This window comes from Orbilia oligospora (assembly GCF_000225545.1).
Source record: "Orbilia oligospora ATCC 24927 unplaced genomic scaffold scaffold00080, whole genome shotgun sequence".
Lineage (NCBI taxonomy): Eukaryota > Fungi > Ascomycota > Orbiliomycetes > Orbiliales > Orbiliaceae > Orbilia > Orbilia oligospora.
The window spans coordinates 177,904-204,776 of record NW_011645637.1 but is presented as its reverse complement, the minus strand read 5'-3'; the positions used below and the strand labels follow the sequence as shown (position 1 = coordinate 204,776).

Sequence of the window (26,873 nt, the reverse complement as noted above, 5' to 3'; positions counted from 1 at the left end):
TCATTCAGACTGGAGGTCATCGACGGAATCCATCGAATCCATTGAATCCTGATAGCAAACATTAGACTATGTATATATTTCTGAACAACTTGGCTTAACTTACCTGAATTGTTGATTGGAAACAATATGTGAACAATTCTTCATACGGTGCGGCAGAACCCTGACTCACCAGTGATTGTATCGTCTGTGCGATATATCCGAGTCTTGTAAAGTGACTGGTTTGATGGATCTGCTTGTATGTGCCGCTTCTTACAAGCGTTTTGAAGAACTTTTTGGTCTCTGCTGTGAGTGCGTCGCTTCTGGTCAAGAACTGGGCTTTAGATGCATAGGTATGCCCTTGAGCTTTCGATTTTTGAAAGGCAATATTTATCAAAATGCGTATATGAAGCTCTCCGAAGTCGCTCTGCCGAAAGCAACCACTCGTTAATAATGTGGAAGAGTTAAGTGTTTGCTTAGAAACTTACGAGCATTTCCACTTTTTTCTTCAGGGACTGAACCTCGGCCTCGAGTCCATGTTGTGCCTCCGCCTGGGCATTCGATTTAGCTTCGAGTTTCTGTTGCGCCTTCGTTTGGGCATTCGATCTGGCCTTAAGTTTTTGTTGCTCCTCCGTTTGAACCTTCAATTCCTCTGTTTGGGCGCTCAATTGGGCCTTAAGCTTTTGTTGCACTTCCGCGTGAACCTTCAATGCCTTCGTTTGGGCGCTCAATTGGGTTTTAAGTTTTTTTTGTGCCTCCGTTTGAATCTTCAATGCTTCCATTTGGGTATTCGATTTGGCCTCAAGTTTTTGTTGCGCCTCCCTTTGAATTCTCGATGCCTCCATTTGAGCGCTCAATTGGGCCCCCTGCGATATTAAATCGTTGCGTAGTTGTTGCACCAGCATCATAATATCGCTGCTTTCGCCATCCAGACCATGGTCTTCGGCACTCTGCGTAACCATCGACTTGTAGAGGGATTCGGACTTAACGTAGTCAGTAACTGCCCTATTTCGGGTAACGAAGGTTTGGAACTTACTTTCGAGGTCACGCTTAAAACACCGCCGAGTTTTTGGAAATTCTCAGGCGTCATATTCAGAGTTTTCTTTATGTTTCTAGGTTTAGTTGGCATCTGACAGCTCAACTTTGGATCTATGATATCTGGGAAGGCGTTCCTTATATAATCCTGAATATCGGGGTTTCCGAGGACTTCCCCTAATCGAGCTTCTGTCGCTGGTAGATCGAGAGTAGGAAACGGTGCAATAGTGCTCCGTATCAAAGGAATTGACACTTGTTTCGACATCTTGAATGTTAGCACTAGCGTAGTCGTACAGGGAATATTTATGCATGCTATAAGGGACGGGATCCTGGACAAACCAATAAGTGAATGAACGAGAGACTCTCCGAGTTTATATCTGGGCAAGAGAATGCAAAACTAGAAGGCGAATCTTTAGGTGGAGAAATATGCGAATTATTTAAATTGTGAATGGATAATTCTGAATCAAAGGATTGATTCGCTGTTGCGGGTTTATCCTGAGATCGCTTTTGATCGATCGATATTGCCGACACGAGGGCATCGCCACGAGCCATAGACATATATAGCTTGAGCACATACTCCGGACTTGTAGGTATGTACTGCGCCACACTTGTGGCTAATTAGTGTCCGAGGATGAGATGCCGATGGTGAGCCAGGCTTCTTCGTGTCGTATAGCTTATCGTTCAGACACACTTTCTGAAGAAATGCTGGACATCCTCACAACAGATTAATAGGAAAGAAAAAAAAATCAGAATCGTGTTCGCTCAACCGAGTCTAACACGAAGAGATAGCGAAGGAGGAGATGGGGTGATGGGATGATGGGATGATGGGATGGTATATTGTTGTTGTTCAGGAGAGAGATGCGTGCTTGCTCAACCGAACCCAGCATGAAAGGGTCAACCGAGCCTAGCATGGAAGGATGGTGAAGGGGAAGATGGGATAGCATGATGTTCAGAAGAGATTGGGAACACGTGCTTGCTCAACCGAGTCTAGCACGAAAGAGAAAAAAAACAAGTAGCGATTGTGTTTAGAAGGTATGGAAATGCATGATTGCTCAACCGAGTCTATCATGAAAGGATGGTAAAGGAGGAGGGGATAGCATGGTGGAGGATGAGATAGCATGGTGGAGGATGAGAAGATAAAATAGTGATGTTTAACACAAAAACGTCTGGGACCATGCAAAACCCAGGTGCTGAATGAGAGCTGGCGTGTTGTATATGTGCGTCGCTACCGAAAACAACACCCTACCTGTCATTCAGCCCTGGCCCCGGCCAGATTTGAGCGTAGGTGACGTCACGAGACTAACAATATTCAATATTGCAGCTAGTTACGCTGAGGGTACATGTAGTCTGGTCTACTTAGGTAACGAGACTGGGTAAACCACACAACACGTAAACTAGCTCCAACATAGCCTCGAGACCAGGCTCCAACACTTCCATTCTTGTGTGAACTTGCATGCACCCGTCTTGCCTCCAGGACCACGTAGATACTATACGAATGTATACATTGAACGTGAACTTAGCTTCGCTATACTCTACTACGTTGCATTGATATTCGACCTTGCCTCGCCCCTAGGCCTAGGCCCGGAAGATTCTACTAGGAAACAATCTCTTTCTAATGCAGGAGTTACGTACGTTACCTAATCTTGCACCCCGAAGAATTTCTAAACCTTTACTAAATTCATTTTTGAGAAACCTAGTTGATTCATGTCGTCCACTAGTACTAGGGGCCCGACAAATTTGCGGACGGTTGGCTAGGTTAATTGTATACATATAGGGGCAGAAGGACAGTAGCAGAAAGGGAGACATGGTAGGAGGAGCTAAGAACTGGAGCTATGTACATGCTTAAGATATACGGCAGAGTATATGTGGCAGACGGTCTTTTTTCAGTATTCACGCAGACTTTGACTTTCCTTGTACAGGATCTCTTGGGCCAAGTTAAATAAACACTTGCTCCTGTGCCCGTATTGGAACTCCTCGCTTTGACTGTACATCGTTATGTCCCCGAATATAATAGTCTTCAGCTTGGCTCGGGATATTGCGACGTTGATGCGTCGCCGATCACGGAGAAATCCAAGTGGGCGGGCTCCATCAATTGTCGACCTAACAAGGTCGATAATCACATATGGGCACTCTTGCCCTTGAAAGCTATCGACCGTTGCGACTTTGACATTTCGCATATCCCCTTCGAGCTTTTCCTTCATGACCTTTCTGATGACTCCCACTTGAGCGGAGTACATCGGAATGACAACGATATCCCTGGGATCGATTGCCCATGCGTTACCCTCCGATCCGATGATCGACAGAAGTTGGACAATCAAATCTGCAGAAATGTAGTTGAGTTTGCTTGTGGAAACCGGGTCGTCCGTAACGGAGTCTTGTGGAACATTGTGCCAAAGGATACAAGGCGCCTCTGATGGGTCATCCTTAACCTCCTTTGTACGCCCCCGCGTCCATACCCTCATAAATATATCTTCTTCTCTCGTATTCTCGATCGTATGTCTAATTACCCAATTAGCCGCTGTAATTCCACTCTATCCATCTCTCCCTTCTTTGGTCATGGTGCTGCATTGGGACGGTGTGATTGCTTACCTTAGGAGCCCGTCGTAAAACATCTGGGACACTGGTTGGACAATCCCCCTCACCGAGCGATAGTTGTGCCGGAGTAGAGCCCATTGGGGTCCAGGCCCGACAACGTCCTGGTCCGTTGTTAATACCCCACTGTCGGCGCCTTTTATGTTCGCAATTTTTTCTAAACCAGACATCTGTAAAAAAGGAATGCTGTGGGTATTGATTGGGGGTAGTTGGACGTGATCGCCTGCCAGAATGATCTGTCCGACACCGATTGAACTAGCATACCCGACACAAGTATCAACCTCTGAGAGTTGACCAGCCTCGTCGATAATCACAACATCGGGTTTGAAGTGAGCGCTGACTGTAAACCCACCGCTGGAACTCGTCGTCGAGAACACTACTAGGGAATTGGAAAATAGCATGTTGTTGATTTCCATGGTTAGGTCGTGTATCTCTCCAAGGACCTCGTCGTTTGCTGTTCCCGAGGCAACTCTTCTTTTGAGGTCAATGAGACTTTCGTATCGACCTGGAAAGAGAGTCTGTTGTTTTACTAAGTGTGAATATTGAGAGGGAAACTGTGTTTTCTTGGAGTCTCGAACTTCGAGAAGCAAGGGCGTTGACCACCTATCATCGTCGTAGTCGACATCGTCGCCATGGACATGTTTCAGTTCGGTAATCGAGGCCGCTTCTGCACTGCCAGACTTATCACCGGGTTGGAAATGATATAAATTCTCCGCGACATATCTGACCACCAATGGGTCAACTCTGTCTAAGAGATCGCTGTAACCCGGCTGATTGACGAAGTTATGCCAAATCCTTAACAACTGGTTCACCGCATAGTTGGAACCTGCCGTCACTAATACATGGGGTACTCGCTTATGCCAATCCTCTAGAGAGGGCCGAGGCCGTATGTACTCTTGATTCGACTTCACGGAGACGGTTTCCGAACCTGGGGATCCAATGGCATCATTTATTTCGACATCTTCTTTGGTATCGGTTGTTCCAGTGGCCTCACAAGGGGCAGCCCTCGTCTCCTCGGCCTCCCTTTTTTCTCTTTCCCATTGCTCTTTATCCCACGATCTAATTTCGAGCCGAATATTCTCAAAGGCTAATGCAATTTGGGCTCGAAGAAAAGCAATCACAGTTTGGATGACGGTGAAAGATTTGCCGGTACCGGGAGGCCCTTGGATAACTGAGGCGTTATACTGGAGGCATTTCATTGCAGCTGACATTTGGGACTCGTCTAAGCCGCCCGAGAATAGTGACTTTCGCCAGATGGCGCGGAGGTCAACTTCTGTGCTCAGCAATATCGGTGATGCAGGTTTGCCCAGAAGTAGTACTTCTTCCGGTTTCAGTATGTCTTCGACTTTAGGCCGAGGTTTCGCCAAATTTTTGATGGCCTGAACTTGGCGGTCGTAGATTGTCCTGTCGGCGACCATTTGGAGACTAAATACGGCCGCCTTCCGAGGGTCTGTTTGCCGGTTGATCGGTATCACCATGCTGGCCACGATGCCTGGGGATGTTTCGGATCTGTATTCATCTTCGGCGGAAACCGTGCCCTTGAGTTCAAAGAAAGCGTGTTTCTTCCCGGGGACGGGCCAACGGAGCCGAAATTTCGAGCCTTCTTTGCACTCTATCTTTAGAGGCTGGTTGTTATTATCTAGAGGAAGTTTAAAATTAGGACCTGGACAGAGAGTGACCCTGAAAAATTTGGATCCCCTTTTTGGTAAGTCTTCCTCAGTTAAATCCGCCGCGGGTTCAAGCTTGTCATTGGAAAAGACTTGGAGCTCCTCAAATTCCGCTAGAAGGTCCGTTATGATATGCTTTTCCGTTTCCGCTTTCAGCTGCTCGTATTCCCTTTTAACTATAGGGCGCCATGTCGTTTCGAATTCCCTGCGATCCCGCCACCAACGATCTAACACCTTTTGTTGGTAGGTGATATTGACTGGTTCTTGTATCTTCAGGATCCAGTTGTAGAGGTCAAGCCATGGTTTGAATCTCATTTCCAACAAACCACCTTTTATGCCTGCAATGGAATCGAAAATCCTCCAATCGATAGAATGGTGATTGGTACGATCATCTTTGGGTGGCAGCTGGTTTGGGTATGGGATATCAAACCTGATGCTAACAATCATATAATGATCATCGGGGTTCGGTTTCCCGTTTTCGCCCGGTGACCATAGTGTGCCGTCCTTGGAGAACATTAGGGCCCTAATATTTACGCTGTCATCGTGGAACTGGATGAACTGAAGGTCCGCGATGTTATTAGGTTTGTTCCTGGAAGGCATCGGGCAGAAAAAGCACATCGTCTTTAGGCCGTTGGGTTGGTGGAACACTTTGAGCCTGGTGTTTGTTTTTTGGCCCTCGCAGAGAAGCTCGGCACTTTTCTCGCCGTTTCGCCACTTCATAACCATAGTTATGGGGTCGTATCTTTGGTTAAAGATCAGGTTGGTCCTTTTCCGCAGCCTCTTGCTTGGACGTTCCACCGCCTGGGAACCGGAGCCGCGGTCTAGCGAACTGGCCGGGAAGGTGTAAGTAGTTTCATCTGCCATGATGTTTTACCCTCTTGTTTTAGGCCTTGGTGAAACGATTACTAGGAGAGAAAAATAATAGTTTGGATCTGCTCAAGTCGAGGCTGACACAAAATGGAAGGCGAGAGGATGAAGGATGAAGAAGAGCTCGAAGACAAAACAACGGTTTTGATGATGATAATGATGGTTGATGATGATAAAAACGGCAGTGGAGGACAAATGTAATCGATTCCTGAGTTATAAGATTGTCGATGGTTGGTTGGTTGGTTGATTGATTGGTGTTGATGGTGGCGATGGTGGTGATGTGATGGTGATGTGATGGGGTAGCTGGATTGGAGAGGGGTTGGCAAGAACAAAGACTAAGGGAAAGAAAACAGCCGTCGCTGAGAATGCCTAATAGGCTGCAGCTGGAGAGTATTGGTAGTAAATCGTATTGCATTGAAACCACAACCCGCTATATTGATTGATATCTAAACAGGTCAACTTCTCAAGTATGCTTAAGTGCTGGTAGCTCAGTATTCCTATCTACCGTTGCTCTATCTACGATACACACTGGATTCAATAAGATCGAGATAAATACAGCCTCGAATCTGGGATATCATCTGCACAATTTGGTTCAATTACGGTCTGGTTATGAGACTATGGTTCAATTACAATCTCGGTACTAAACAACTTGTGCTCAATTGCTCAAGCTCAATTATCTTTGCTTAGCTGTTCTAGTTTCGAGACTGTTCAATTCCTGAGCTAAGCTGGTTTAGTGTCGAGACTGGTTCAATTATAAGACTGGCAGGATATATAGAAATACAACGCAGAATTCCGGCTTCATATGTTGCATATTCAGCTTCTCTGGTTGGGTTGGCTCTATGCCTCTTTCGTATCGCACCGGATTTAACAGTCTCAAAGTCCTGCGCCACACCGATGGTCAACTTGACGTGCACCGCCATATCACCCCAACCTCAATTGTCAATTGCTCAACTCCCAAGGTAAATCACCACCATCAACATCCTAACCATGTCTGCCTTCGAAAGTCTCTTCAAGGTCAGTTTCCCCTTATCACCTTCTAAATCGCATTTCTATAGACTAACAAAGCTTCTTCAGAAACCCGCAATCCCCCCTTCGAACATCAAAAAGCGCAAACTAGAGCCTCCAATCGAAAGTCCCAGTACGTCCGTACCCCAAAGCGCGCCTATCTACCTAGGTTACATAGCTTCCAAAGCTATTCCCCAACGTCTGTCTAATCAATCATACCCTTCTATTTAGATGATAGGTATAAAGCCAATCGTGTCGAGCTAAACGGCAAGGGCAAAGCTCGCAATGCAGCAGTCGAAGACGCGCCAGACGATGACGTCGATATGGATACCAATGAAGACTTTACTGCCGAAGCAGACGAAGATCTAGAAGATGAAGAGGGTGGAAGGTTCTTCGGTGGTGGGATTACTCAGCGGGAGAAAGAGATTTTGGATTTCATGGAAGACGAGGAGGATCAAGGGGTACGTTAACCTCTTTTTTTCTCTATATATTCTCTTTCTACAGGTTATATATACTCGCGGAGTTTAATTAACAAATATATATGGTTATATCCTCTAGCCCGAGAAAATCGACCTCCCCTACCTCCGAAAACTCGCTTTGAACTTCGAAAAGAAAATATCCAAAAACGCCGAAATGCGCGCCAAATTCGAAGACGACCCGTCGAAATTCATGGAGTCCGAAGCAGAACTTGACGTCGAAGTCAAGAACCTCGCAATCCTAGCCGAACACCCGGAACTATACGAGGAATTTGCAAACATGGGGTGTCTGGGATCACTAGTCGGACTTCTAAGTCACGAAAACACAGATATTGCTATAGCAGTAGTACAAATTATCGGCGAACTTACGGGCGACGAGGTGGAGGCCGATCCGGAGCAGTGGAATGTGCTGGTGAATACCATGATTGACGCACAGTTGTTAGATATGCTCACACAGAATCTGGAGCGGTTGAAGGAGGATAACGATGAAGATCGGAATGGGATCTATCATACTCTTTCGGTGTTCGAAAACTTAGCTTCAAATCAGGCGGTTTCAGAGCGGGTTGTAAAGGAGACAAAGGTTTTGGGATGGTTACTGGAAAGGATTAAGATCAAGGAGTCACCGGTTAGCCAGAATAAACAGTATGCGGCAGAGATACTGTCAATCTTAGTACAGTCATCGGCACAAAATCGGAAGCGATTGGTTGAGATTGATGGTGTGGATGTTTTGCTTCAACTTTTGAGCCCCTACAGGAAACGGGATCCTACGAAAGGTGGAGAGGAGGAAGAATTGTTCGAGAATATGTTTGACACTTTAATATGCTTGGTGGATGAGAAGGAAGGGAAGGAGAAACTCGTGGAGGCCGAGGGTGTGGAGTTATGTTTGATTATGATAAGAGAAGGGAAGATGAGTAAAGGGAGAGCCTTGCGATTAGTTGATCACGCATGCAGTGGCCTATATGGAGGGGTGGTATGTGAGCAGTTGGTAGAGGCTCAGGGGTTGAAGACGCTCTTTGGATCGTTTATGAAGAAGGTAAAACCCCTCCCCCGGTTGATACGCATACTAGAGACCCATACTTATAATTGGTTCGCAGCAAGATGCTCAAGTCACAGAGCACCTATTGGGAATTTTTGCTTCATTGCTCCGAAATCTCCCCGCCGATTCAGCTCCCCGGATAAGAACACTCGCCAAGTTCGTAGAGAAAGACTATGAAAAATTAGTTAAAATCATGTCGCTTCGAGATGACTACTCGAGGCGGGTATCGGCAGTAGATAGCGAAGTTGCCGCGGAAAAGCAGAAGGCTACTGCAGAAGAAATCGAAGAAAGAGAGGACGAATGGGATTTAAGGCGGTTAGATGCCGGTTTATTCTGCTTTCAGGTAAGCTAGCTAGAGCTACAACCGACCATGTTGAATACTCGATTTGCTCACGATTACTACATAGATTCTGGACCAGGTTGTAAGCTGGTTAGTGGCTGAAGACGATGGTGCACGGAAGCGTGCAACCGAACTTCTGGAGAAGTCCAACAAGTCACTAGAAGATGTTAAAGCCACCCTAGTCGAGCAGTTGGATGGACTGGACGAATCAACCGAGGAGGGCAAAGGGACTAGGGAAATGCTCACAGCTCTGGTATCTTGTCTATAAGACCCCCCATTAGTTCGAAGACGATCCAGAGATATGTTTTCACATCGGACAGCCTCACCACCTAAGTTATTAGAACGTGAAAAAGGAAGGATCCTCGAAATTGATGCGCCTATAATTCTATAACTTCAGCCCTATCGTACAATTTCATGCAAGTCATATTGTCTATTACCTGAATGTCAACGAACATAGCGCGTAATGGGCTGCTCCGCCGCTATAAAAGTTAAGATCGGCAAATTATCCACTTCCCACAGAGATTTTTTCTTTCTTCTCCCAACTAGGCTCTAGTTCTTCCCTCAAATACTGGTGACGGACTCCTGGTGGCCTCCCTTTCGTCCTTCCCTCTAATCCTCAACCATTTCTTGGTGCTCAATTCCAAATCCCTATCCATTTCCTTCGTCGGCTCTTTCCTATGTATGAAATTGCAAAACCCTCCTCTTTGACATCCTTCCCCAGAATTAAGCCTACAGCAAGCTTCTCGAAAATCTGTAACGGGCGAAAGTTCGCAGTATATCGGTCGGGCAGCGTACCATCGTTGATTTAGCTCGTCGCAAGCCTTCTGAGCGTCTTCTTCGAATTTGAAACGGGCATAGACGTTGCCAATGAGGTCTTACGTACGTACCCAAAAATATCAGTTAGCTCACCTAATCTCGCAATTGTCCCGTCTGGAGGAGAAAGAAGGGTAACTTACGATCATTGTTATTGTCACAAACAACCAACTCCTCAATTTCTCCGTACTTGCACATTTCACACCAAATATCTTCGTAGAACCCGTCGAAGTGTGTTTGTAACTGGTTGGGGTTCATTTTATTTTTTGGGTCGAATGCCGGGTTTTGGTACATATTCGGGAGGAGGACGGTTTGCGAATATGACGGCTTGACGTGTTTACGAGAACATCTGTCGCCATGACGGCAGGCGCCGATTTTGTAGTAGAAAGAGCCTATAAGTGGTAAATAGTGATGTCAGCTTTCGACTGTTCCTTTTTTTCAATCATTGAAGTTTTTGGGGACGTGTTTTTTTTTTCCCTAGAGAATCTGGGGGGACTTACAGTTGACTTTGTCCTGTTCGGTACCAAAAATAGAGGCGAGATAATTTGCCATTTTGAAGGGTTATGATGATTACTGCGACGTAATTTGTAGTGTTTTTAAAGCTATTTTTGAGGTTGAAGGAAGCTTCGTCGCGAAATTGCAAGGCTGATGAAAGGTTGGTGATGGCAACGACGGTAAAAGGCTGGAGGACGAGTTTCTTTAAGATGGGTGGCTGACAAAGCCACAGAAGCGAGAGATGTGGCTGTGTTCGAGAAGATTCCAACAACATCAACACTTCTTTCTCGGATAGGTACGTACTTGGCTTACTATGGCTCAGATGCTTGCTACTAACTATTTACAGGACCCGTTTTCGTAAAAATCGATTTCTATACCTGTTATAGAGATTATCATATTAAATAGCCTATATCACTTACAAATACGCAACCTAATTTATAATCTTCAGCCTTAGCATTTTTTAGTTTATCAATATTAAGCCAGCGGTGTAACCTCAAGTTTCAGATTGTCACATTTTTATGAATCATAGGCCCATGGAATCAAGAAAGTTCCAATTAAAGGAAGGAAAGTCATATAATTATGATATTAGAGTCTATTAATTTACCCTACCATTCGATTTTATATTAAAGAACTTTGAAACTTACCACCATGTGGCCACACGCACGTGGCATGATATACAGCAATGAAACTATCGAATATTACCTCGGGGCCCAACTAGACTACCTCGGGGCTATCGATATCTAATCACTTCGTATATGGAGGGCTATCGTAAATCGACTATAATCGAAATATTTTTTGATAACCAATTGACCAATGCAATCATAAAAGCCCATCTTTAGCTCCCTAGCTACTAGCGGAACCGGGACTACTACAATCCCAGCCGGCATTCACGCCGTCAATATAATACCCCAAGCGATACGCAACCCAGCATGTCCGCAAAACCCCCAAAATGTGCCTAACCCAAACAATCCACACCCACTGCCAACATACAACCACCACCCGCCCCGCAAGCAATACCTGCAAACTCAAACGTTGCAAAAAGATCACATCTTCAACTGTTCTTCAACAGTTATGTCCTCAATGTTCATACCTCGAAAACGAAGCATATGCTGTTATTGCTGTGCGGGCGTTGAATCATTGGAAGGCGTGTGGTGGGGATATGAAAAAGTATAAAAAGTTTGCGGAGGCGTTGATGTTGAGACCTGTTTGGAGGTTTGAGGGACAGGAGTATTAAGGATGGAGTTCGCTTTACAGAGACCCCATATACTCTTAATACGTTATGATTGGTCACTTTTTGCAATTGGATTAAAATGCTTCAGCGCGCGGGTTGAGTAATTGGTAGGATATAGGTGTTTATGGGATTCTGAAGCAGTTATCTCTAACGTCTTTCTTTTGGAGGTATTATAGTACCTTGGGCGACGAGGTCGAGATATACACGCTCGAACGAATATATGAAGCTCTCACTCTCCTGGTAACTACGACGACATAGTAAATACTTTCGAGTACCTCCTTCCTTCCTTAAGTCCTTTCAAAAGACTCGCCAATGCTATCAATCACTCAAAACAAAACATCAACATTAATAGCAACTCTCATATACCAACCAATACCCCCCAAAACCACCCCCCAAAACCACCCCCAAAATGTGTATCCACATAACAACCCACACCTGCGGCCACACCGACAGACGTAACATCCCATGCAGCGGTAACAATAACAACTCCAACCCCCTTCAATACCCCTTTCTACCATTAAAACCCCCTTCCAGCCAACGTCAACATCACCAACAGCAGCATGTACAAACCCCTCCGACTCCAAACACCACAATAGCCAAGGATATATCAACTACATACTACCAATACCCTATTATGCACAGAGCATGTCCTCAAAATAATGAGTTCGTTCGTTCGCGGAGGTTATGTGATGGTTGTATTGAGATGTATTATTGGGTAAAGAGTGGGGTTGATGTTCCTGTTGTGATGCAGGGGTTTCGTTAATTGTGAGTTTGTAGGTATTTATGGGTGTGGATGGGTTTTATTCGGATTGGTTCAGGCAGAGTTGATGATTCGACTGATGGGTTTAGTCTTTGGCATGGTTGAATAGATGAGTAATATAAAGTCAACAGGTACATCTCGAGTATGGGCCTATGATTCCAGTAGCCTCTCATATGGCATCTGATACAGATACAGCTAAATTTAAAGTCATGGCGTAGTTCACACGACTATAGCACTACGTACGATATCACCATCTACAAAAATAAGCCGACGAGAAGAAAAAAAAGGCTTCCTCAAGAAATGTTCATTGATAATCCCCTTCCTCCATGCTATTCACAAAAAGAGAAAAAGGTATCTAATAGCTGTATATATTTCGTATCTTCATTTTTTCATCCCCAGCGAAGAAACGTCCGTTGATGAGAGGTCGAGAGAGGTCGGATAATCGTTAAGAAAGGTGTGGTTTGGAGGAGGTTTTGTATATGAACACCGAATCGAAAAAATGGGTCTGTGTCGTAGTAGTTGGTGGTATTACAACTGCGCAGGATAAAAAAAAAGAGAAACAGAGAGGATTTTTTGAACACCCAGAGGAGGAAAAAAAAATCGTAAAAAAAAGGGGAAATAAGTAGTAGTAAGTGTAGTAATAGAATTGCATTCAAAAACCGGCCAGGAACGGGAAAGGGACAGGAAAATCGGGCTAAAGGAAACTAAGCATCGACCTGTAATAAAAAGAGATATATTAGTATCCTTCCATCCAGAATGATATGTTTTTTGGGAATCTGAAAAAAAAACATACAACAGTAGTCTGCAGTCCCTTAGGATTCTTGACAGCAACGGCCTCAACGAAGCTGTACAGCTTCTCCTTGGCACCTTCCTCGTCGTTACGTTTTCTCGAGATTCTGACACGGAGACGGTATGGGACACCCTTGATACCCTGCTTCCAGACTTCCTTGTTCAACTGGGGGTCCAGACGGACATCGAATGTGCCCTAATTTTCGCTATGTTAGCGGAATTTATGGTCGATTTGATAATTTGGTATTCTCGGGTTGTATGTACCATCTGCTTGTGTGCGAAAGCCTTGATCTCCTTGATGGCAGTTGGTGCTCTCTTCTTGAAGGAGACGCCGTGTACCTGTATATTGGATTGAGGCGTTAGCAGCTGCATGACACTAGATAGCCAAATGTCATGATGGTCTCTAGTTCCTCCTCCTTAGTCTCTCTTGTATGTCGGATGATTCGTTTTTAAGCTATTTCATATCGTTCAAGTCGTGTTTCTGCCGTATAAACCCCTCCAGATTGGCGATATATCGTCTCCCACCCACGTTCACACTGTTGTCTTCATATCCATCATTCCTCTACTCTATCCATAACCTGGTTTATCACCCTTTCCTCCCGGCCCATATTTCCAAGAGAACCATCATGACATCCCTCAAATCTCAATAACATAGGTAAATAGGATCTGTACCCTCTTGTGCATGTGAATCGTGTATTCCCGGGTGACAACGTCAGCAATAGCCGACCTGCCTGGCTTCGACTTTGGTGGTGCCATTGTAAATAGGTTGGAGAGGAAGAGGGTAAAATCTGAGAACCCAAGTTAGTCGAATTTCGAGCTTTGTGTATAATTTCTTCGATTTTTATTTTTCGAGAGAGGCTATGTACGTACAAATGTGTCGACGGGGTATTGAAATGGGTGATTGGGGGAAAAAAAGACGATTGGCGATAATAGCTGTCGGGCGAGGATAGGCGGTCTTTTCGTGGTGTGTTGAAGGTTTCTTGGCGTTTGGTTTGGATGGATGGAGCAAGGGTTTGCATGGTGGGGATTAGGGCAAGGTGATGGAATAGGCAGTTTTGATTAGGGTTTTGGGCAAACGGCGATGGAACTACAATGGCAACACAAAGCTTATTTTGTCGGATTCAATGCAGGTTGGATATCGATTATTGGCCTCGAGACTATCAATAGATCATGATAATCGCATGCCTGTATTATTAGTACATATCACCAGGAACGTCATTTAATGCTAGTAAATATACTCGCAAAAAATCCTGCTTAAAGTTCCTTCTCTTTCTTATACTTCCAGTTCATATTATTAAACCCCAACCGACTGCTCGTCTCTAGCCAACGGCCTTCCCGCACGGCCTTCATGGCTTCCTTGACTCTCTCCCTATCTAGGTCGCCGATGTTGCTAGGTAGGGAGTCCTGCGAGTCATCTTTCTCCTCAAACGTGTCAGAAACCCTCTCTGATGGTACTTCAGAAACCATGCCGTTGGCTGTAGTGATATCGTTGTAGCCGACTTTTCTGATACTTTGCTTCTTATTCGGAGAGGGGGGGTGAGTAGAATCGCTATGGAAACGCTTCAGAGGAACTGTAGCACGTTTGTATTCATCTAGTGAGGCAGTAAGGATAATATCTGATCCCGCCTTTGTTTGTCTCCGTCTAGAAATCGCTGGTGCTTTTCGTACATCCTCAGGCTTTTGGATCTCGGATGTTTCTGGTGTCCTGTGAACCTGGATTGTGGCACGAGGATTGAAATTCGATATTGATTTTGACAATAACTTGCCATCTTCAATTGCCCTTTCCACTTTCGCAACAATGTTCGGATCTGTGGGATCGTACTCATCTGCCTGAGTGTCTCCCGGTAGACAAGTAGCATGAGATTGCTCATCGAGTTTTATTCGTCGAACGGCGTCATCTACTTGTTTTTTAATCTCTGAATCATCTGATTGCGTAGGACCTCGTATGTGCGCAAGGTATTCTTCCTGTGAAGAACGAAACACTTGTTGGGAACGGGCTTGTTGTGATTCTTCTGCCATACCGGCGGCCCTTTGTTCTTGAAGTTCGAGGTATTCTAGATTCTGCCTTGTCTCGGCGACGAAATCTATGTCCAGGGCTCGTTCAACATCGAATGCAAACTCTGTGCCTTTGCAGTACTTGCCGAATAGCTTTCGGATGGTGTCCTTTTGGTACCAAGAGCCATCAGCGGCGACGCATGGGTAGACGTCTTTCGGGGCGAGAGCTTTGACGAAATCTTGAAGTTCAGAGAATGAGGAGTGTCGGGAAGCCGGGTAGCCCTATGTATCTGTTAAAACATGTATAGGAGATCGAGGGTTAGGAAATCGGAAACTTACAAACCATTTTGGAAGAGCAGAGGCTTCTTTGCCGCGAGGTTGACTCTCAGTCTTCAATTGCTCTCCTTTTCGCGATATGATGAGGGCTTCTAGGTTTCGCTTGATGATCTCGATAAATCCATCCAGTTTAGTATCAGATTCTGGAGCAGCAGCATCGAGTGGTAGGATGAATCCTGGCTTCACATCGATCTGCTGGATCAGCTCTGAGAGTTTTTGATCTTTTACAATCGCCGTTAGCTCCAAGAGAAGATCTCCAGACATCTCATTGACGGCGTTTGCTTTGAACAAGTTAGTTTGTATACTTTTATAGTTTGAAATGGGAGCCAGAAGCTTACCATCCACATTCCCACCACCTTCACCAGGTTCCCTGAGCATATACTCTGTCCCATTTGAATCTCTATACTTCGCCACCAACGGCGAGATCTCTACCAATCTTCCTTCCTCCCTCGCTTTATCCCTCCCTTCACACTCCAACCACCGCTCGCAAGAGTGAAACCGTACGTTCTTATCGTCCGTGAGAACGGTGTCAGCGAGCGAAAGTGTACGGCCCAGAAGGAAAGCGCCGTGTTCCCAAATACTTTTTGAATCCCTTGAGCCAAGGGCATTAAATAATCCAAGACGATAGTCATCGAGATGGATTTGAGTGTTAAAGTACGACGCAAGAGCGACCCACGCATCTTCGTACCCTAGGGTCCAGGTGTTCAGATGGAAGACTGTCTCGGGTGGGTATTTTGAGATTTGTGTTAATAAATCAGCAATACCGTCGGCTTTGGAGCTGAAGGTTAGATGTGATGCTTCGAAGCTTGCGTGTGTAGTGTCAAGGTAGAGACAGTCGAGGGTTTTGATACCTCGGAAATATGGGAGAAGTATTGGGTTACGTTTGAGCTTTTCGAGCCACCATGGTTCGGCCCTTATGTCACCGGTGTAAAGAATCGCTTTGCCCCTTCCTTCGACCAGGAACATGGTCGAACCGGGACAGTGGTTGGCCTATGGTTATATTACTCGGCCGTACCAATCATATAAAAGTATACTAGGGAACTCACATCGAATAGTGTTACTCGTATAGTGTAGCCGGGGCAGAGTTCAATATCCGTAGGCGTCTCCAGTGGGAGTTCCCTCTACATATGCAATCAAGGTTAGCACAAACCATTATTACAAAAGGTTCGATATTAAAGCTCTTACGAGTATGCGATCTCTGTTTGCATAATGTAGATATGAATACTCATGGCTTTCTACCAGCTTTTTTGCATAGTTGAAACGATGGAGTCGTCTTTCGAGCTTTAAGAGCAACTGCTTGGTTGCAGCAGAGCAGTATATAAAAGGTGCTCGGTAGCTCTTTCCCGCTAGACCGGTAAGATGGTCCCTATGTAGAGCATTAGGATACTAATCTTTTGTTCCGCGAAATATAGGAGACATACGAATGGATGTGGGAGAGAAAGTTAGCCAGAGAGGGCTCTGCTCCGTCCACTTTTCGGAAATAGTCGACTAGGAGTTTATGATCAATATGATACCCTATATATATAGACTCGAGATAGGATATCTTACATTGGATACCTGAGAGTTCTGATCTTTCGGTCAACTCCAATGTTGATATCTAGGAAATACGCGCCATATACATACCTTTTATGATGCCATTGAAGGTCGACTGCATGGTCATATGATACTACTAGTTAGCAACAGTCCATACCATAACAAACACCTAGACAGACACTAGGTTCCTGAAATGCAAGCTTACCATCTTTGAGATATTTCTTAGCGCTGGGGATAAAGTGGTACCTCTCAGGTAGCTGTGTGATCGATATCTAGCTTCAAGCTTCTAGAAGCAACCTGACAAGTGTGAGGAAAAAGAGAAGAGCCGGCGGGGAGAAAAAAAAGAATCTGCCCCGGCCAAAGCTCATATACGATATCAAGGAGAAATAGCATGATCTTCAGAGCGCTGCCTACGATATCGTAGCTTTGCTAGCATTTGTTATTTCCACTCGACATCACGATGTACGTACTGTGCATATAACATATATAACAGCTAGGTGATGTTGAATTTTATGAGTTGTTGTTGGCGGACGACGCGTTACTGCAAGAGAGCTTGGTTAGCTAACCAGGACCCTCGTCATCCCAAGACATCCCAACTTCACAAAACCCACTTCTACACTTCCCCCCAAACCACCTCATCACCTTCCATTTCGCTACTCTACATCCACTATCATCATGGACACTTTAATAACAGCCAAAGCCGGGTGTTGCACCCAGGATGTACGTCCTTCCCACAAGTCACAGCCCTACCCCACGAAACCAACTAGCTAACAGGGGAAACCGCTACTTTACAGGCCGGGAACCCAACCCGCTATATACCATCCAACGTCCCCGGCGAAATTCGCCTCGAATTCTCACGAGACGAGGGTACGATCTCTTCTTATCCACCATAGCTTCTAGGACTTAGGGTCTAACGGAGCTTATAGAGCTTCTTCATTTCAAATGGATCCCCCGCCGCGGTCACACCGTCGAAGGCGAAGAGTTCGACCGTATCGTATTCCCCGGTGACGCCAGCTTCGTTCCATACAACAACGGCCCAAACGACGGCCGAATATGCGTGTTGAAGTTCCAGAGCAGCGATCAAAGACATATGTTCTGGTGGCAAACAAAGAACGACGAGAGCATTAGCGCTTCAGAACACACACGGAAGGACCGATTGGTAGCTAGGAAGATCGATCAGTGGGTTTTTTATTATGTTATAACTTTAGATACGTTGAATATACATGACTGATCTGGTGGGATAGGTTAATCCAATCCGGTGGCGAGCTAGGTGCTATTGCGGACGACGACGAGCTTATGGATATCGACGACGAGGCGGCTCCAAGCGCTGGAGAGGGTAGCAGAAGAGGGGGTGCAGATGGTGGTCGAGCGTAGGTCCTATCATTCGCCTTTCCTGTGCTACCTACCATGGAAAAGAAACCCAAAAGAGAGAAAAAAGAAATACAATAAAACGGAGAATACAAGTTCCGGTATTCCACCCATAAGTTCCTATATTTCTTGTTCCCGAAACCAATACCCGCATTCGGCCTTTCACTTTGATTCTTTTGTCTACAAATGCTTTGTAGGTTGGAAAGATGATAGAGTTATGGAATTAGAAAGTAGACGGGGAAGTCCCTAGATACCAACAGAAAGATACGAAAAAGAACAAAACATATTGGTATTACAAGCGTCTACGTGGAACAGCGGGGGGTTATTGTAAAGGAGCATTAGCGTCACCATTTTCCTTTTCTCTCTCTTTTTGTTTTACTATGTCACGTTTAGCATCAATAACGAAATATACATAAGCTTACATTTTCCATCGACCAATCTAGAAGTGAACCTCAGCCAAGTGCAACAACCGAAGAACAAGCCCAACTCGACGTCGCAAGCTTAATACGTGGTATCTCAATCCCCGGCGGTGGTGCCTCATCCTCGAGACCGCAAGGATTTCTTACTCTTCCAAGTCTACTCCAACCGAATGTCGCGACTACAATCCTGGAATCTAAAGCTATCCGTCAGAAGTTACTTGCGAACTTGCCGCCAGCGTTGACAGCAGACGTGAAGACGGAGTATCAAGAGAAAGAGTTATTAAGAAGGGTTCTGCACAGCCCACAGTTTTCGCAAGCGACGGCAACGTTGACTGTCGCATTGAGAGAAGGAGGGTTAAGAGGGGTTGCCGACAGTTTGGGTGTTAAACTAGATCTTGAGAATGCAGGAACGCAAGGCGGGGTTGAGATATTTGTATCGAGTGTTAAGAAGGAGGCGGAGAAGGAGGATGATGAGGGGGATACACAGATGTCGTGAATGTGAAGGCGGGCCTTATGGATTTGTGGGGTTTTACGATATCGATTCATACACTGGTAACTAGAGAAAAGTTTTTGCAATAGAAATGCCTTTTCTAAGACTTAGGAAAGCAGCTATTGAATTATCATTTTTTCATAACCTAGAGTTTCGGCATGATGTGATATGATATGATATGATATGATATTAGGACAGGATCAGATGTTCGTTCCGTGAGCTTGGCTGGAGTCCCCAGACGTAAGTCTTGTGGCGAATGCACAGCACAGACAAGCAAGCCGCCGTTTAGCCAGGCGAGCGAACCCACCCAGCTGCATACCAGGGTTCTGTAGCAGTTTAACTTGGCCCGTGACGAACTACGAACAGGGGCAAGCTCGAGCCTGAACCTGTCGATGATGCAGGTATGTACTTAATGTATTATACATAAGTACTCTTAGGTATACACGGGCATGTATATCAATAATATAATATTCCGTAGACGAGTTCCCACTAATATTAGCTGGATCAACTATTAAAGTCCAATAAGCCACCATCTGTTTTAGCTATTTCTTTTTTTTGTTTTTTGTTCTCACCATCGACGTCCATCAGCATAGTATACGTATGGGTTTCAAATGACCCCCGACCTTGTCGATACCTATATCTGGCCTTCGACCGATGACGGTTTAGTTACACCTACAAGCAAAGCAAAGGTTCAAAGTTGGCTAGTTGCAATCTGTTCCGACATTCCGGCACTCTCAAGATGAAACGAAAGAATAGCCTTACCGGAATGCAGTTGCAATATGCTGTGCTGCCAGATTATATCCCGGGGACCGCCCCGCTTTAATCCAACCTAACCCACCACCGACTGGGCAGTGCATGAGCATGAGAGGAGGGTAATCGTCACCAAAAACTCTCTCTCTATTTTATTTTTGGAGATTACGATTCCAGAAAAGCTGATTAGAAAGCAGGAATCCTTTTTCGTCGGCCTCGTCTCGTCTCGTACCATGCTTTTTTCTTCCACCCTACCGAGATCGAATCGAATCGAATCGAGCTTCGTTCGGTTGTTTTCCTAATAGGACAAAAAAAAAAAAAAAAACATGCTTGATCTTGACTCTGACTATGCACAAAGCATAACAACTGGGAACGGCAAGAGCAACCGGGACAAGCTTTGTTCCCTCCTTTGGTTGAATCGATTGATTGGGGTTATTTTAGCTCCAAGAATAACCTAGAGTTCCCACTCGATTCTGTGCATGATGCATACATACGGCCAGCCATAGCGAGGCAACTTTATGTATGTATGGACGCATGTACTCCGTATGCAGAAGCTAGGTACTGAGCAGCAGCCGCCTCGGACGATAAGCGGAGCCATTCCGGTCTAACTGACCAAGGATTGGGTATTACGGTATTGAGAGCGTGAGAGATGACCTCGTTAATAACGACTAACGCACTCCAGTAACAAACTGGGGCGGATTATAGCGTCTCCATCCAAACCCGCCAAACCTCAAATGTTTAAGAGAGAGGAGTGAGTGATCGAGTGAGAGAGAGAGAGGGAAGGGTGAAGAGAGGAAAAAGCAAGACTGCCCCTCTCTTCGATTTTCCCTCCCCACAGTTCTGGATTAAATAGTGGATCTCATCGTTAAAACCGTCCCCACGGAATACTCCTTCTTTCGGAGCTCTCAACGTTGCATCGTCGATACATTCTAACCTAACTACTTCTTATACATACTAACATCTTCGATTTGATAATTTCGCTAACAGCGTTTTAGTTTGTTCTTAATATATATTTTTCCTCCTAAGCGCAATAAGAAAAATAAATTGGGACTCGGAAGAAGAAGAAAAAGAAGAAGAAGAAGAGGGAAAGAAGAAGAAGAAACAGGCAAGACGGAATTTATCTGGTGCAAGGATTACCCGTCAGTGGTTGACTGCAGCGGCCGGGAACCAACCTCTTTAATACCCCCCGGGACCCCCCGTCGCATTATAATCGAATCAGCTGCACCTTCAAAACCGTCGAATGCATCCTCTGAGCCTGTGCGCTTGTGTGATGATGACGATGCAACGATAATTATACAATTGTCACAAACTTACCCCGACTAACTAACAAGCTAACTAACAGATCGAATTTAAAGAGGAAACCGCCCTGGATTTCACCTCGCCTTCTTTCTTCTTTTGAATTTATATTCATTCCCATCTTACACTGACTAACGTTAACTATTGCAACATCCTTGGGAAACAAACATCCCGAAGTCCGACAAAAACCAGTCCAAGTTACCTTCTTTGCAGTTTCACCTTTTTAACTTTTTTTTTTTTTGGCTCCAAACAAGCAAAAGCCGGGGCCGTCTGATTAAATCCTCTCAACTATCTTGATTGCTCTTTCTCTGTCCCTTATCCTGCCCCATCCTGTGCCCCATCCTGTCCTCTTTCCCCGTCGGTAAAATCAATAAACACCAAACAAAACAAGAACGAAAAAAAAAAAACAATACCGCCTTGCAGTTGATATTAAAATCCCAAGTTCATCTTTTCTCTTTCTCTTGTTTTCTTAGAATTACCCTCAAACCTGCAGTGCCTGAATTCAAACGAGAAGTTCTGGAAACCTGTGGTGTCACAATAAACTCCGCCGTTTATCTATTACATAAACAAAAACACCGAAACACAAGTCATTACGGAATACCCTCATTGCCGCCGTTGAACTCAGACCAGAAACAAAAAAGAAGAAGCTAGAAGAAGAAGGGGAAAAAAGCCATCTCGTCATAGGTGCGCACATCAAAACTTCGGGAAAAAAATACGAAAACGTTCCGGGAAAAGCTACCTAGCTAGTTAGCTATTTCAGAGAGCTCAAGGGAAATCGAATAGAGAAAAAGACAGTGTGGGAAGAGAGCGAGCGGGAGAAGGATTTAAACTCGACGAAAATCCACCTGGTCAAAATACGTTATTAAATATCCTGCTTTTTCCCGCGTGGATTTTTGCACCAGAACAAAAATCCCATTTCGATTTTCGGCCTCAAAAACCTCGAATTTACGCCCTTGCGTGCTGCTAAAACTGCATTGACCACGGAGGAAGAGCAGGAGGAGAAAGGATCGGAGAATCAATCAATCAATCAAAACCCAACTGGGGCCGGAATCCAGTTTTGAAAGAAAACGAGCACAATTTAAATTTCCCATCTCCTCCTCTTGTTACTCATTTATTCATTTAACAGGACAAAAGAAGTCTGTCCATCTGTCTACGACACCATCTACTTCTTTCGACCTTACAGTAATTGTTGATATCAAAGATCCTTTTTCGAAAGCTTTCCGATAAACGAAGCGCAGTCAGCAGCGCAGTCAGCAACGGAAGCACAAACCGAACAAAGCAAAGACGTTGTGATTGTGACATCTTGTCCGAAAACGAACTTGGAAATCGCCTGCTTCCCGAAAAAAGACAACACTTTCCCAAGCACTGATTCCGATTATCACACTCAAATCACAAGGTTTCGACTGGCCTTAAAATCCTAATTCCACGGTCCAGCTTCAGGGGATCAGGTTATACCATCAATTTCAGACCCTCACCAATCCACGCCAATCTTTTACGTAAAAGCTCAAAAAGAGAGAGCTTGCAAACGACCAAAACATGGTTGGTCGTCGCCAAATCCACCAGGCCATCCACTCGAGGATGATGAAGCGCAACACAGACAACGACGACGTGCTCCAATGGGAACAAATTGTTACAACCCTTGTTACGGAACTGAAGCACGAAGTATCATCCTATTATGGGCATGAAGGCTCGGATGTTGAGAAGTTGTACCCGGGGTTCGACTATCATAATGAAAAGATCCGGGCGAGGTTATCCAGATGGCCGTGGCATAGGAGTTTTTTCAAGGCAATTGATTATTTGGACCTCAGCGAGAGCGAAATCGACAGTGTAGTTACCTGGTGGGGAACTTTGAAGGAACGACAGGCTTATGAAAAGAAGACGGGGACGATTATCAGGGACACGACTGGAGATGATATTCCGACTTGGGAACAAGTGCAAGAGATGAAACAAGAGGCGCTGAAAGATGAAGAGGAGGATTTCGATGGGATAAACCCTTACACCTTGAACCGGGAAGAGATGGAGAGCATGCTGAAGGAGGCGGATAGGTTAGCCTTACAGGAGAGTCTGCAGCAAGCGGCTTTGCAGAGCCATGCTACGGCTACAGCTCTCAGGATTCAACAGCAGTTTCGTCAGGCCGAACAGCTTTTCGGTTATGTACGAGAGTGATGGGCCAGCCTTTCTTTTTCTATTTTCTCTTCTTTTGTTCCCCTTTCTTTTCTCTGACATACTAAAGGATTGTAACATCTACTGGGAGTTATACGGGTAGGTACTTGGAGGTTCTTGTTTTTTTTTTCATTTTCATTTTTTTTTTTGGACTCTTCTTCTTTTACAACTGATTTTACAGTTTCTTTCATACGGTGTTCATCTGCACGGTTTCTTTGGATTTCTTTCATTTTTATCTTTTCCTTCCCGACTTCCACGGCGCCTTCGATTCAGCTTCCTTTCCGACCTCTACTCGTTTGCCCTTTGCCAGTTTCCCAGTCTACTTACTATAACTTAGATATACACGCACACGCAAGGCACTTCTCATCATTGGCTTATACGTCCTGTTCACCTACTTACTACTACTATTACCACCTCCTCTTTCAGCGATATGGAGCGATTCGACACTCGGATGCAATGGATCTTTTGTAATTCCCCCCCTTTTTTTTCTCTTATACACCTCTTGGTTTGGATTTTCCTTTTCTATTTGGAACCTGCTACTGGAGCAATACCTGGAGTTCAGACTTTTTTTTATGGCCATGCTTTAACTTCTCTTTTAACCCTCTTCTCCAGCTTTTGATTTTTATATATTCTTACTTATTTTGGTTTTGTTTTATGCTGGTGGTAAAGGGCGGTGGATATCAATTTGGAATGGTCTTTTCGAAGTTCTTTTTCTTTGGTTGGTTGACTTTCTATGTTTTCTTGATATCGATAGACCGTTTGTATCTTATTTTTTGGGGGGGTGGATTTGAGGAAAGATATAACTGAAGTTAACCAAAATAAAGTAAAATAAAACAAAATACAATACATTTATATGAAGTATACAGAAGTATCATCATGTAGACTTCTATTCTTTAATCGATCTTGATCGAATAGATTGAACAAAGCTCGGGTAGCTGCATGATTTTATGTATGCACCTTCCCGGCGGCAGTCTCTAGCTCATTAGGTAAAGAAATCTCGCTTCAACGGGCGTCCCTCCCTCCAATTGTTCCTCTTTTAAATTTAACTATAAAAATAAATAACAAAGCCAAAATCCTGCAACGTTAACTTCCCATCCCAACAGACGACCGATAATGAAGCGTCTAAAACCCTCCACCGTTGCTAGTTCACGACAACTGCGATTCCACCCTCTTCTACAGCAGTCTATACTCCGTCTACCACCACCACCACCACCACCACCCACAATCCCTCTCAATCGCTCATTCACCACCTCGAAAGCTACATACCAATCCACCAATCCCGTCAACAATACCCCTCCCCCACCATCACCATCACAACCCACCACAACCACCCCTCCCTCCCCAAAAAATGTCAACAAAACCCTCCACCACACCATCGCCACACAAACAGGGTTATACTCTACATTACCATACTCCCCCGGTTCTCCATTCTTCCTCCCACACGGCACCAGGATCTTCAACCGTCTTATCGAATTCCTTCGAGCGCAATACGCGTTGTATGGATTTCAAGAAGTGATCACTCCTACGATATTTAACGATGCTTTGTGGGAGAAGTCTGGACATTTGGAGAATTTTAGGGATGATATGTTTAGAGTTTTTAGTGGGAAGAAAGGGGTTGTTAGGAGGAAGAATTTGGAAGAGGAAGGGGAAGGGGTGGGACTTAATGCTGGGGTTAAGCCAGAGGGAAAGGGAGTGGAAGAGGAGGAGGGGATGTATAGTCTTAAACCGATGAATTGTCCGGGACATTGTTTGCTGTATAAGGTTAGGGGACATGGGTATGCGGATTTACCGTTGAGGTTTGCGGAGTTTGCGCCGTTGCATAGGTATGGTATTCTCCCATCTACTTTATATATATATATAACTGGGAATATTTACTAAAAACTCTTATTATTATCAATTGATTGATTGATATGAAGAGATGAAATCCGATCCGCCCTAACAGGACTAACCCGCGTCCGTCGTTTCCACCAAGACGACGCCCACATCTTCTGCCGTCACGATCAAATCTCCGCAGAGATCTCATCAACTTTATCAATGATCGAAACCGTCTACTCCGTCTTCGGACTACAGAACTATAAGTTTTTATTATCCACCAGACCGGAGAAATATATGGGTTCTTTATCGGATTGGGAAAGGGCCGAGGAAGCTTTAAAAATGAGTTTGGAAGCTACGGGGAGGAAGTGGACGGTTAATGAGGGGGATGGTGCGTTTTATGGACCGAAGATTGATGTTATTTTGGTGGATTTTCAGGGGAAGGAACATCAGACTGCGACTGTGCAGTTGGATTTTCAGTTACCTCAGAAATTCGAGTTGAGTTATGATGCTGCCGGTGTCGGTGCCGGTAGCGAAGAGGGTGGTAATAGTGGTGGTGGTGGAGTGAAAGAAACACCGGTAATAATCCACCGCGCGATCTTTGGAAGTCTGGAGAGGTTCATGGCCTTACTTATCGAAAAATACGAAAAACGCTGGCCATTCTGGATGAGTCCTCGACAAGTCAAGGTCATCCCCGTCCACCAGAAGAACGAAGATATTCGAAACTTCGCGGAAAGGACGAGGGATGTACTCGCGGGTGTTGTGAAAGGTGATAAGAGACAGGTTATGGGGAAAAGAACGTTTTATGTGGATTTGGAAGAAAGGAATTTGGGGTTGAATAAAAGTATTAGGGAAGCTAAGGCTGCGGGGTATAATGTTATTGTGGTTATTGGGGAAAGTGAGGTTGGGAGTGGGGAGGTGGGGTGGGATGTTTGGGAGGGGGGGAAGTATGTGAAGAAGGAAGCGGAGGGGGTGGAGGGGGTATACCAGAAGCTTGTGCAGATGGAAGCGGAGTATCAGTAGTATTCCCTTCTTTTTATTCTTCATAAGCTTCTTTTCCTCCCTTCCACTTCCTTGGCTGATTTCATTTTCGGACAATTGGTTGTCCGAGCGGGAAACATCATGAGCTTCTTCTTCTTTTTCACCTTTTTTTTCCACGGCTTCTGGAAGGGAAGAAAGAAAGAAATTTTTTGTTGGGAAAGCATGAGATAGTAAGATAGCTATCATCTTTCGGTAGTATAGAAGTAGTTACCTAGCTACAAGCGGGAAGGCAGGGGAAGGGTAAAATAGATTATACCGAGGGACGAGTTTCGAGGTTAACGGGTAAGAAGCGTACGAGTCAAGTCGAGTACGAGTCGAGTCAGTTCTACACGCAGAAGACTAAAAAAATTTAAACAAAAAAAACCCGCTGGGCGGAAGTTTACGGATGAAAGGAAGGTCATTCTAGAATATATCACTCTATTAGATTAGATCCGTTAGCAGTCGAGGTGGTGTACATATCTGTATATTAAAAAGAGAAAGAAAGAAAAAATCTTCATTCTGTCGTTTATGATCTTTTTACGGAGGGGGGGTATAGTGCCAATGTATGCTCATAGACAGGCCGTATAAATGATGTTTCCCGCTTACAGC

At 44.9% G+C, this 26,873-nt stretch overlaps 9 protein-coding genes across 9 annotated transcripts; 4 read left to right on the top strand and 5 right to left on the bottom strand.

Annotated features, from left to right (window-relative positions):
- AOL_s00080g61 (uncharacterized protein) lies at positions 1-1,276 on the bottom strand (the record flags this gene model as incomplete). Its single annotated transcript, XM_011124436.1, has 4 exons — positions 1-48; positions 104-403; positions 465-959; positions 1,013-1,276. The coding sequence occupies 4 exons, from the start codon at positions 1,274-1,276 to the stop codon at positions 1-3; spliced, it is 1,107 nt and encodes a 368-aa protein (XP_011122738.1).
- A 1,618-nt stretch (positions 1,277-2,894) lies between these two features.
- AOL_s00080g60 (uncharacterized protein) lies at positions 2,895-6,134 on the bottom strand (the record flags this gene model as incomplete). The annotated part of the gene is made up of 2 exons (XM_011124435.1): positions 2,895-3,510; positions 3,601-6,134. The coding sequence occupies 2 exons, from the start codon at positions 6,132-6,134 to the stop codon at positions 2,895-2,897; spliced, it is 3,150 nt and encodes a 1,049-aa protein (XP_011122737.1).
- Positions 6,135-7,124: 990 nt separating this feature from the next.
- Positions 7,125-9,262, top strand: AOL_s00080g59 (uncharacterized protein; the record flags this gene model as incomplete). Its single annotated transcript, XM_011124434.1, has 6 exons — positions 7,125-7,151; positions 7,212-7,275; positions 7,374-7,603; positions 7,701-8,651; positions 8,713-8,997; positions 9,062-9,262. 6 exons carry the CDS (start codon positions 7,125-7,127, stop codon positions 9,260-9,262), a joined length of 1,758 nt encoding a protein of 585 aa, XP_011122736.1.
- A 274-nt stretch (positions 9,263-9,536) lies between these two features.
- AOL_s00080g58 (uncharacterized protein) lies at positions 9,537-10,359 on the bottom strand (the record flags this gene model as incomplete). Its single annotated transcript, XM_011124433.1, has 3 exons — positions 9,537-9,868; positions 9,951-10,199; positions 10,308-10,359. 3 exons carry the CDS (start codon positions 10,357-10,359, stop codon positions 9,537-9,539), a joined length of 633 nt encoding a protein of 210 aa, XP_011122735.1.
- Positions 10,360-12,997: 2,638 nt separating this feature from the next.
- Positions 12,998-13,838, bottom strand: AOL_s00080g57 (uncharacterized protein; the record flags this gene model as incomplete). The annotated part of the gene is made up of 4 exons (XM_011124432.1): positions 12,998-13,009; positions 13,087-13,278; positions 13,347-13,421; positions 13,755-13,838. 4 exons carry the CDS (start codon positions 13,836-13,838, stop codon positions 12,998-13,000), a joined length of 363 nt encoding a protein of 120 aa, XP_011122734.1.
- A 498-nt stretch (positions 13,839-14,336) lies between these two features.
- Positions 14,337-17,067, bottom strand: AOL_s00080g56 (uncharacterized protein; the record flags this gene model as incomplete). Its single annotated transcript, XM_011124431.1, has 8 exons — positions 14,337-15,359; positions 15,417-15,694; positions 15,752-16,403; positions 16,460-16,534; positions 16,599-16,779; positions 16,835-16,901; positions 16,962-16,979; positions 17,037-17,067. The coding sequence occupies 8 exons, from the start codon at positions 17,065-17,067 to the stop codon at positions 14,337-14,339; spliced, it is 2,325 nt and encodes a 774-aa protein (XP_011122733.1).
- Positions 17,068-17,621: 554 nt separating this feature from the next.
- AOL_s00080g55 (uncharacterized protein) lies at positions 17,622-19,229 on the top strand (the record flags this gene model as incomplete). Its single annotated transcript, XM_011124430.1, has 5 exons — positions 17,622-17,666; positions 17,741-17,813; positions 17,873-18,125; positions 18,191-18,316; positions 18,758-19,229. The coding sequence occupies 5 exons, from the start codon at positions 17,622-17,624 to the stop codon at positions 19,227-19,229; spliced, it is 969 nt and encodes a 322-aa protein (XP_011122732.1).
- A 3,576-nt stretch (positions 19,230-22,805) lies between these two features.
- Positions 22,806-23,435, top strand: AOL_s00080g54 (uncharacterized protein; the record flags this gene model as incomplete). Its single annotated transcript, XM_011124429.1, has 1 exon — positions 22,806-23,435. One exon carries the CDS (start codon positions 22,806-22,808, stop codon positions 23,433-23,435), a length of 630 nt encoding a protein of 209 aa, XP_011122731.1.
- Positions 23,436-24,545: 1,110 nt separating this feature from the next.
- On the top strand, positions 24,546-26,267 carry AOL_s00080g53 (uncharacterized protein; the record flags this gene model as incomplete). The annotated part of the gene is made up of 2 exons (XM_011124428.1): positions 24,546-25,255; positions 25,349-26,267. 2 exons carry the CDS (start codon positions 24,546-24,548, stop codon positions 26,265-26,267), a joined length of 1,629 nt encoding a protein of 542 aa, XP_011122730.1.
- Between the last annotated feature and the right edge of the window lie 606 nt (positions 26,268-26,873).